Source organism: Cyprinodon variegatus, unplaced genomic scaffold (genome assembly GCF_000732505.1).
Source record: "Cyprinodon variegatus isolate N-32 unplaced genomic scaffold, C_variegatus-1.0 Scaffold667, whole genome shotgun sequence".
NCBI lineage: Eukaryota > Metazoa > Chordata > Actinopteri > Cyprinodontiformes > Cyprinodontidae > Cyprinodon > Cyprinodon variegatus.
Genome location: NW_015151120.1, coordinates 286,623 through 297,135, shown reverse-complemented (window position 1 = coordinate 297,135; position 10,513 = coordinate 286,623). Strand labels below are relative to the sequence as shown.

Here is a 10,513-nt window from a genome sequence, read left to right as displayed (position 1 = left end):
AAAAAAAAAAAAAAAAAAACACCCATCTCAAAGAAACTTGATACATTTTAGTCACTCCAGTTATGTTAATCATCCTTTCACCTCATTTCAAAATTGCCTACACAGCCTAAGAATTTATCATAGTTATACTTTTAATGGATTATAGTGTTTGATTTCTATTAAGCTTAAAGTTAATGCATAACAAAGGCAGATTTTAGCTTAAAATACTTTTTAAACTACAAAAAAGATTTTCATAGTAAAGGAGACAAGCATCTAATAAAAGATAATAGAACCATTTTAAAGGACCTTTAAACAACATAATGATTAAGCTGTTTTTGTCATGATTCTGTGTCATGATTATGCACTTTTTGGTTCTGTTTAAGATTTCTTTTTGAGCTTTCACTTTCACTTTGATTCATGTTTTTTCTGTGTTTTCTAGTTTTTTTTCGGTTTAATTCCCATTTTGTGGTGTTTTCTGGATGTATTTGATTTCCTATGTATTTCTTGTTTGCCCTCTGTTGCCCTCTTGTGTCAGACTCCTTTCCCCTAGCTCCCTTCTAGATTCCTATATCCAAACCTGCTCCCAGTCTGCTGTTTAGCCTGGTCTTTCTTTCTGTCACCCATAAATACACCTCTTCAGTCACTGTTTGCTGGTTCCTTGTCATTTCTTTTTCCTCCTGTGTTTTCCGTGACGTCTTCAGAATTTCTGTATTTTGTTTTTTGGGATTTTTGCCTTCAGTTGCTACCTATGGAATAATAAATCTGCAAGAAACCATTTCAGCTTCAGTCCCTGCATTTGGGTCCTCTTCTATCCTCCACTCAACCTGAGAGTTTTATTGTGGATTTGAACCCAGGTCCCCTGTATCACAGCCAGACTTTAACCACTTCACCATAGGCATTCGAACCAGGAAGAACCTGCCATTCCCCACCACAACTACATACATAACTTTAGGTACTTGGCATGCCAAAGGCAATCTTTATTTAAACAATATAATATAGACTTTTTTTGGTCCTTACCAGGCAGCTCCTAGCATTGTCAAAGAGGGCGATCCGTTTGTAGGTGAGGTCCGAGGAGAAAACTGAGAAGTCAGCATCACCCAGCTGTTCAAAGTATGCCCTGCAGCTTACCTGTGGCACCAGAGAGTAGCTGTGGAGGGAAATGGATATTGTGAAGTTATTAATGGATAAAAAAAAGGCCAACAAAAATGTAACAAGGGACTTACTCATAGTACAGCAGCACATCAGGAGGGAAAAGGTCAAAGCTGGTGATGTCGGATTCTGCACTGATGTGGTTGTACATGCAGGTCAACTGATAAGTTGGGATAAAAACAAAGAAGATATGAATCGTTAACCTATATCGATGTTTCCTTTACTGCAGATTTGGAAATTGTAATAAATGAGAAAATCAGAAGGTATTTAAAAAACTAAATACTTGGTAAAATTACATTTAAGTGGTGCAATATAGGAATACTTACAGTTCTATAAAATAGCATTTGCCTTTATGCAACTTTCCTCTTCTTTTATCAAGTTATTTTTTAATCATAAACTAGTGGAAGTTTTTGACGACATATTTGAAGTTTTAACCAATGATAATAAATTACCTTCAAATACACCCTTGTTACCCTCCCTAAGTTTTTTTTTCCACAAATAAAGAAATTCTCAATGTGTTTTGAATTTATTCAAGTCAACTAGTCAGCAATTAAAATTTGTTTTATGACCTTTGTTTCATGAAAGTTGTATGTACCTACCTACTAGACATTCATTATCAATTAGAGAGCCTTTGCTTTTTTTTCCCCTAACACCGGAAATACATTTCTACTCCCTGGTCCTCACCTGAGACTCCACCAGTGTGACTTTATTTCTTCCTCTCCGCCGACAGGCTTTGACCAGATTTTTGATCTGCACCTTTTTGAATGTTCTTACACTTGTGCATGTGAATCCTTGCAGGACAGAGGAGGACAAACTACACAAACACATACACACTATTATCACTGAGCAGTCTCAACTATACAGTTACATACTCTGCATACATAACTTCAAACCAGATTGGTAGAAATATTGTTTGACTCACTTATTTGCACTTCCCAGCATAGCTGTAGAATTTTCCTGAGCGATTACTGCAAAAAACAGCTCAGCCTGACAAAAAAAGGTCATAAATACAAGTTTATGCACTGAAAGCAAACACATGAACAAAACTTCAGCAGTTTATATTCATGGGAAAGCTCGTCTACCTGCTCCCGCTTCCATTTCTTCCTGTTGAGTCTGGTGATGACGGTTTCTTTGACTGTAAAGCCCTGCAGCAGAACCCGAGGGATCTCCGTGGCCATTTCATCTGGAACGTTCTCGATTATCATCTCGTTGTTGTTGTTAGCAGAAACAATCTGAAAGGAAGGTGTTGAATATCAGGCTGTACATAGTCCAAATGTTAGCTATGTTTTTTGATGTTGTTGCTTGTAACACCTGTAGAACTTTAAGTGTGTGCTCTAAAATCTGTTTAAATAAAAGAATAAATAAAACGATGGATGGATGGATGGATGGATGGATGGATGGATGGATGGATGGATGGATGGATGGATGGATGGATGGATGGATGGATGGATGGATATAATTAAGGTCTATTAGTAATTGGAAACTTCTGACATACCTTAGTGACAAAAACTTGCTGGATGACCTTTGGAGCCGACATCATGTGTCCTATGAGCGAGGGGTTTTTGGATGCAACCAAAATATCGGAAGCGTTCATTTGGCTGAAAACCCTGGCCGGTACCCCAGTAACAAGAGAACCCAGCATAAACAGAGCTGAAGAGTTATTGATCTGGTGGGATAAAGGAAGCAGTAGTGGCAGCACACAGATCAGAGAGTGTTAATCATTAAGACGACTCGCTCGTTGGTCTGGTCTGACCTTTATGTTTGTGAGATGAAATGTGTGAGGACAGAAACTATACCTTCATCATCAACAACAGCGACGCAACGATTGTCTTAGCCTGTCCGTCGCTCCAGCCTATCACACTGCTTAGAATACTGAGGGAATTGATAAGTTCCTGAGGATTTATGTTCTTGATTTGGCCTATAGACATGCTGGTGCTTTGATTGCCCAGGGCGGCAATGGTGTTGGAATCGACGTTGTTACCAAAGTTACTAGAAAGAGCAGCAGAAATCTACAGGGGCAAAGGAAAAGGTTTTTAGTCACATCCTTTTTTCTGCATACCGGACAGAAAGTCAAATTGTACAAGTGGGCCCTCATCCTCATTCGTACTAGCAGGCTACATTCATAACCTTTATTTTTCCTAAAAAAATAAACAATCAGATGGCCGATGCTAATATGAAACAAATACAAGGCACTATTCAGGTTTGTAATTTCTTTAGATCATCTCCTGTATTTTAGTCAAAAATAGCTTTCTGTGTGCTTCTTACCTGTGGATCCAGATCTAGACACACGATGGTGAGGTTCTCCAACACTATCAAACTTTCTTCTGCAGTCAGCTGGATGAAGGCCATACCAGGAGCGACACACCGGCACAATAGAGGAAGACTGCAGGGAACACAAATAAATAATGCATCAAAGACATAAAAAAAACCCCAAACATTACGTCTGGCTGATTGCCGTACGCAAACTCACAGAAGTGGGTTGAAGTTACTGTCCTGCTGGTAGACCAGCTGAGTGTAAAAGTCAGTGAGGTTCTGTGGTAAGACTGAATGGTTGAGGAGCGCGATGTTGGCTGGGTTTACTGTGAACACCTGCAGAGCCTATAAGGACCAAAGAAAATCAAAACCGCATCTCTTAGATATCTTCTCCCAATTTTACACCAAACAAACAAAAGTTTAAAATTTCTCCTCATCCTTATTAAGTACCTCATTCGCTCCAAAGGTCTGAAGAATCTCCAAGGTGAGGAATGGCATGAAAGGGCCGATGTACTCAGCAAACCAAGCGGTTGAGTTCAGCTGTGGGTCGTTGGAATCATAACATCTTGGCGTTGTTGCTAATGTGAAAGGTTAGGAATATTTAGACAGTATTTTAAATGTAAGTACATAACTACTATTTTGGACTCAACCTTTTGCCATTCGTTGAAATATGCAAAGACTGTAAGTGTTTAATGAAAACTGGCAGCATTACTTAACACTACCTGGTACCCGAATACATGGGAGATAATTAGAATATTCATGCAGGGTATGTTATTGGTACTTTCTAGAAAACCATGGGCTACTTCTAGGCTACCTTTTTGGGTTCTAATGGGTGATACCTGGAAGTAACTCACCAGATATCTAAAGGGTTCTTAAAAGTGACCTAAAATGGATTATATTTGGTACTGACAGGGTAATTAGGAGAAAAGGTTTGTTTCTATCTATGAGAAAATAATTTATATGCATGAACATTGGCATTTTTACTTAAATGCTATGTTTATGTTTAATCTTCTGTCTTTAATAATAACCAAAAACATTTTTATTGCTTTAGCTCTCTCCTCAGATTTCCTACAGTAGCAGAGTTAGTATGCTTGTTCCAGCATGCTGTCATCCCTCCAATAAGAGAAAATATAAAACTGGCAGTATTAAGAACTGACTGGTTACCCTGTACAATGTACCCCTTGATTACTGTATACTGTATGTACCCCTTCTAAGTAGGCCTATCAGTCAGCTCACATATTAATACCTTGAATTTAATTCAAATCAAAAGTCCCAGAAATAAATACAATTGTAAATGTGCTTTGGTTTTACGTTCAAAGTCACCTGATTGGAGATAAGCCCTGATGGTGTCGAACATGTCTTGCCGCTGAAAATCTGCTGCAGTGTAGTTGAATTTATCAAGAACCAAGACGCTAAAATGGTACAAAATTCAATCAGGACACAGGAAGCGAAAATATAAACATCAGAATGGGCAAAAAGCTGCTTTAAAACTTACAACTTCTGGAAGGCCAGACAGGATGTATTGTATGTAACATCAGGACTGATCAGACTCTTTGAGAGGAATACCAAGTAGTTTTCTAGACGTCTGTCGAACCAAGCGTCAGCCTCTGACCTACTGGAGCTGCTGAGGGCCATTGGCCAAACACAAGGCAGAGTGGGACGCCTGACCTCAGCCGGCAGAGACTCCTGTAGTGAATTAAACAGGTTTTGGCTTTTCGTTTGTCACATCACAATCTAGTGTTTGAGATTTTATTGCAGGTTGTACATACAGTCTCCAAAAACACTGGTGTGTTGTCGTAGCTGCTGTAGAGATCACAGAGCTGCGCTTCGTTTTCAATAACATCTTGTCGACGCAACAAATTCCCCAGATGTGAAGGAGGCATGGAGTTCAATAGCTGAAAGATAAGAAATATCAAATAAATCATCCTGTTGGTCCTAAGCTTTGTTCACACCTTACTGCTATTATGTCAACATACCAGGTGCTTTCTGTCGGGAGGCATGAGAGACAGGAAGATGGTCAGGTTGGGGAACTGGAACCCCATGAACGAGTCCTCCACGAAGCTGTAGAAGCTGTTGTTGTAGTTGCTGCCATAACAACGGAGAGCTGGAGAGGCTGTTGAAAAAAAAGGAAAGATTTTTTTACATAATTTGTCGTCTTCACTCTTAAAGGTGTGTAAAATGTGTGCTTTTTTTGAACAAAGAATGTTTCAAAGTTTTTATACAAAAAAAAATGTGACTGATTAACTATAACCCTAATGCTAACCCACTGTATCCCTCAATCTGTGCTCGACCATATGATCCCTTATGTAAGAGGAAAAAGAATAAAAAAAAATGAAAATATGGAATAACAAAAATATACTAGAGAGTTTGTCATATTCTTGCAACAATTTATTTTGGTTATCTGGCTGAGTTTTCCGACCATCACCAAGCAGTTTGAAATGGAGAAGAGAATAATCTTTGCATCAGCTTTATTTCTTTACCTTTCAGAGTCAGAATGATATTGTTGTAGATTTCCTTCTGTGAATCACTGCTCAGTGTGTGGATCGTTGAATTAAGAAGCTTTACCCTAAAATAGAAAAAAAAGAAATCCAAAGATTTTTAGAAAAGGGATTTAATGAAACAACCAGGAGGAGGTATCCTTCATGAAATCATTTCACACAATCTCTCATGACAAGTACAGTTTTAAATATATTTTATGTAATCAATCAATGCAAAGTAGCAATTAACTGTTATTTTAGGGGAAAAATTATTCCAGAACTTGATGTTTCTTTCTTTAAAAAGTACTAAATAGGGAAGAGTTACCATCTTTTGTAGCAAATAATGTTTCAGGTTTTAGGGGTTATATCTTTAACATCTCTTGGTATCTTGAGACACAATTTATCCATCTTAATTTTTATCTTAGGCTCAGTGGGATCAGAAGAACAGTGTCTGTGAACAGATAATTAAACTTTGGTGTAAACCAGAGGTGTTCAAGTCCAGTTCTCCAGAGCTACCATCCTCCAACTATTAATGCAACCCTTCTCCAACACTTAGGACTGGAGTGAGGCCCCCCATGATCCAGCCATCTCTATTATTGCTTTGTCTGAATGATTAGGATACATTTTCCAGCTAAAGAAGAAAAACAATCCCAAGATCAAGCAATCTTCTTAGCTAGGCTTTAAAATAGACAACCTAAGATTAAATTCAAATCAATTCAATTCAGTTTATTTATATAGCGCCAATTCACAACACACTTTACAGTTCATCAGATCATACAGTCAAACTGATTTAAAGTTTTCTATCTAAGGAAAACCAGTTGATTGCTTCATTTCATTGACTTGAAAGCAATCCCTCACACTAAGCATGCTTGTAACGACAGTGAAGAGAAAAAACTCCCTTTTAACAGGAAGAAATCTCCAGCAGAACCAGGCTCAGTGTGAGCGGCCATCTGCCGAGGCCGACTGGGGTTCAAGGAAACAGAATCAGACAGTTACCATCTGTGCTGTTTATTTGATGAATGTTTTCCTTTTTTTCCTTTCAGTTTAGGATGATGAAAATGTTTTGGAAGGTCTTCAGTTGTGTCAGTTTCCATAAGGGACCAGCTTTTAATTGATAAGACAGTACTGAATATAAATGAAATTCAAACTTTTCAGACTTTTGTCATTTAAAAAAAAATCTCTCCACTTCTCAACTATGCACTGCTTTTTGTTGGTCTGCCACATTGGTGAGTGATTGTTGTGTGATGATATATGAGAAACTCCAAAATGAGGGATCATTCCTGTCAAACAATATATATCCAGAGCCTGGTTGTTGAAGCTTTCCTTCTTACCCCTGACGCTCGATGCTACAGTTCCTTCCCTGCATTATCTGGAAATATGGGTTGACCTGGGAGGAGGTCAGGTTGATGACCAGAGGAGGCAGTCGATACTGGAACCACTGGGATACCTCTGAATCACCCACTGACTGACGGGACAGGTTTGCACGGTCGAAGACGACTTGCAGCATGGCAGACCTCACAGTAGAGGGCATCAAGTGTTCATTACCCTGCAGGGAAAAGAAGAAATACCAACAAAGTAATCATGCTGAAAAAATAAACTACTTACAAACTATTTATTTACATGTATTAAATATAAATGTCAACATGTCATAGCTATAGTAGCTTTGCTTACCGCAATGGAAGTTGAGAACCCATCAAAGAAGGAGGTGAGCTTGTGGTCAGGGACATAGCTCATCACCATGGTAACCTGGTCAGGAGATGTGAGCAGGCCAGGTGTTGTGGATAATGCCACCAGCTGATCGACAGACATGTATGCCAGGGCATCCGTCTGCACATATAGAAACACATCCATTTATACAGTAACACAGAAAGCAAAAAGGACAAAAACAGAAAGAAATTACAAAACACTGGATTCATGCATCATAACTTACGGGTGAGAAGTTGGGGTAGAGCTCCTGAAGCTCCTGGATAGAGACGAGGTCAGAAAACCCTCCGAGGTTCTTCTTCAGCCAGTCTCCACTGTTGCTTGTGCCGGAGCTGCAGGTGGGATCTGATCAAGAGACAACAGAACATAATGAACTCTTCTGAACATATTAGCTCTATATCATCATACCAGAATCAATATGAGAAAAATTGGTTAAAAAGCTCTTTAGAGCCAGCTCAAAAATTACTGGCAGAATTAAATGGTGGTTAGAGCATTGCACTTGGTTCCCAGAGGTTCTGAATTCAACTCCCACTCATTCCCATAGACTATCACTCTGGGTCCCTGAGCAAGATCCTTAACCCCAGATTGACATGACAGTCCAAATAGTATTTAATAAATATCCTATTTACCACCCAGACAGGAGTGTACATTAGAAATATCATTATTGCACAGCAGCAAGGAAAATTGTGTCAACAGCTTCAAGGTTCCTACCTGCAGAGTTGTTCCTTGTCAGGAAAACCCTTATGAAGTGAGTGAAGACAGACATCTGCCTTTCATGGGTCATGTGTGGCTGGATCTCACTCAATATTTTTACACTGTAAATGAAAAAGTCATATGATTATCACACCATTTAAAGAAGAGATAAATATATTTCTCAAGCAGTTATAAAGAATAAATGATTCCATGCTGACATGTGCTGGTAGGTGCTGCAGTTCAGTGCTTTTGAGGAAAGGCATGAAAGGAAGCTGTTGGAAACTGCTGGCAAGAACGGACGAAGGCGGCGGCCAAACCACGTCTGGATGAAGTCGGGATTGTTAAGGGCATACAGGTTGACAACATCCAAACGGAGCTCTTGTATGGAGTCCAGGATCATCGAGGTAGAAGGACTGTTGGGGTCGAGCATCTGTAACAATGAGGGATCCATAGTAAATATTTTTGTTTATATTTACATTACTGTCCAAGAGCGAGTATACACAGTAACAAAGATTCAAGAAATATCCCGAAAAGTATTTTTATCCTCTTAAAAAAACAAGAAAGCCGTTTTACCCTGATTACATAAGTTTGTAAACCCTTTGATTTATTTAAATTTTATGAATTCAAATCAGTATTATTTTGTATTTATTTTATTAAGAGTCATAAATGAAAACAAAGTAAATAGAAAAACAAAAAATATATATTATTAATGATACTAAACCTCAAGATGATAAAGGGTTAAAGATTATTTATACTGTAACCAAAACTCTTCCTTACATTGTCGGCCATCATATCCAGAGCCTCATCCAGGACCCTAGAGGCTTTAGAAAGGAACAGCTTCCAGACGAGTTTAGAGCCATTAGAGCTGGAGGTCCTGTTACAACTCAGCATGGCGACCAGGTCCTCAGCTTTTAGATCTGACAGCTAATGAGGGAATGAAAACAGATTAGATGCTATATTATAAGCGGAATCCTTTTCACAGACATGTGGATTGAAGATAGTTTATGATGCCATGTCTTACTGAGGCACAGGCAAATTCCTCAACAGAGAAGGTGCAGTGCTGTCCCGCCATCGTCTTGCTGTCTAAGTAGTTCTGAAGCTTTGTGCTGTGATAAAAAAAAAAATGTATTCATAATTTAACTTTTTAACTAAAAAACGTTCAAGTCTACTGTAAATATTACACAATCATACCTGTTGACTCCCATACAGATTTCTGTCTCTGTAAGAAGTTGAAAGATTTGTTAGGATATTAATCTATATAAAAAAGCAAAACAACTGTAAATAAAGGTCTTTATTTAGTGGGAGATAACTTACCATTTGTCATTGTTACATTGCACTGAACAGAGAAAGCAATGAAACGGTTACTGACCGTAGAAAACAAACAATCCTACAAAAGGTGAAAATAAACCAACCACTACAACACGTGAACATATTTACCTCTCCACTGTAGATGATGCAGTCTGAGAAAAACACAAAAAATTCAAATTAGTTAAAACTAGCCCTAGATATGATAGAAAAAAGAAATTAATTTTCAATTAACATGAAAGCATAATTTTAACTTATTGAATATTTATAAACAAAAATCAGTTCAGCAAGTTCTGTTATATCTAAACTCCTAGGGAATCTACCATCTGTCAATGCTACAATTTTAATAAGTGACAAAAATTCAAAAATGTTTATATAGTTTATAAGGAAAATGTTAAATAGGGGGGAAGAAAATGTAAGTTAAAGTAGAACAATATCTGCATTTTGCAACCATAAAATATGTCTGTCTTTCTTTTAAAGGACCCTCACCATGTGGTAGTTGTTTGGATAAAGCCATCTTGGTGTATGTGATGGAGGAAGCTATGTTTGGAGAAGCTGTTTCCATGGCAACATCCAATCTGGTGAATCTGTAAGGAAAGGCATTTTTAGGTCAGTCAAACTAACAATTTTCTTATATTTAGTTAGGATCACCAAAATGATTCATGCGTACCAAATATTAGAACAGCAGAGTAATATTTCTTTAAAAAGCACCACATTCTTCATATTCAAATGTTTACATACATTTCCTTCATATTTTGGTAGAAATGCCTTTACACTGTATGACTGGGGTAAAATGCTTAGTTTCTCTCTCAAAGCCCTCTTATAATATTTCTCTGGAACCGTGGCCCACTCCTCCTGACAGAATTGATGTAGCTGAGTCTTGTGTCTGATGCACACCTCTTAGCTCTACCTAAGCTATCCTATGAGGCTAAGATACAGTCTTTATGATGGAC

At 38.1% G+C, this 10,513-nt stretch overlaps 1 protein-coding gene across 2 annotated transcripts in view; it reads right to left on the bottom strand.

Annotated features, from left to right (window-relative positions):
• Positions 1-559: 559 nt before the first annotated feature.
• The window catches only part of LOC107097056, a 38,142-nt gene continuing 28,188 nt past the window's right edge, over positions 560-10,513 (bottom strand). Inside the window, exons 30-55 of one of the 2 annotated variants that reach the window (XM_015394030.1) lie at positions 10,050-10,147; positions 9,693-9,715; positions 9,570-9,591; positions 9,447-9,474; positions 9,277-9,361; positions 9,033-9,179; positions 8,474-8,685; positions 8,274-8,377; positions 7,789-7,907; positions 7,530-7,685; positions 7,190-7,404; positions 5,862-5,947; positions 5,358-5,494; positions 5,151-5,276; positions 4,877-5,067; positions 4,705-4,793; positions 3,832-3,959; positions 3,599-3,726; positions 3,394-3,511; positions 2,925-3,137; positions 2,624-2,794; positions 2,211-2,360; positions 2,051-2,115; positions 1,813-1,942; positions 1,203-1,288; positions 561-1,126 (exon numbers count right to left, since the gene is read on the bottom strand). In XM_015394030.1, coding sequence (XP_015249516.1) covers positions 961-1,126; positions 1,203-1,288; positions 1,813-1,942; positions 2,051-2,115; positions 2,211-2,360; positions 2,624-2,794; positions 2,925-3,137; positions 3,394-3,511; positions 3,599-3,726; positions 3,832-3,959; positions 4,705-4,793; positions 4,877-5,067; positions 5,151-5,276; positions 5,358-5,494; positions 5,862-5,947; positions 7,190-7,404; positions 7,530-7,685; positions 7,789-7,907; positions 8,274-8,377; positions 8,474-8,685; positions 9,033-9,179; positions 9,277-9,361; positions 9,447-9,474; positions 9,570-9,591; positions 9,693-9,715; positions 10,050-10,147 — 3,193 coding nt within the window. In that variant the 3' untranslated portion in view covers positions 561-960. Of the gene's footprint in view, positions 1,127-1,202; positions 1,289-1,812; positions 1,943-2,050; positions 2,116-2,210; positions 2,361-2,623; positions 2,795-2,924; positions 3,138-3,393; positions 3,512-3,598; positions 3,727-3,831; positions 3,960-4,704; positions 4,794-4,876; positions 5,068-5,150; positions 5,277-5,357; positions 5,495-5,861; positions 5,948-7,189; positions 7,405-7,529; positions 7,686-7,788; positions 7,908-8,273; positions 8,378-8,473; positions 8,686-9,032; positions 9,180-9,276; positions 9,362-9,446; positions 9,475-9,569; positions 9,592-9,692; positions 9,716-10,049; positions 10,148-10,513 lie in introns of both variants that reach the window. The other variant, XM_015394031.1, reaches the window with a different exon arrangement.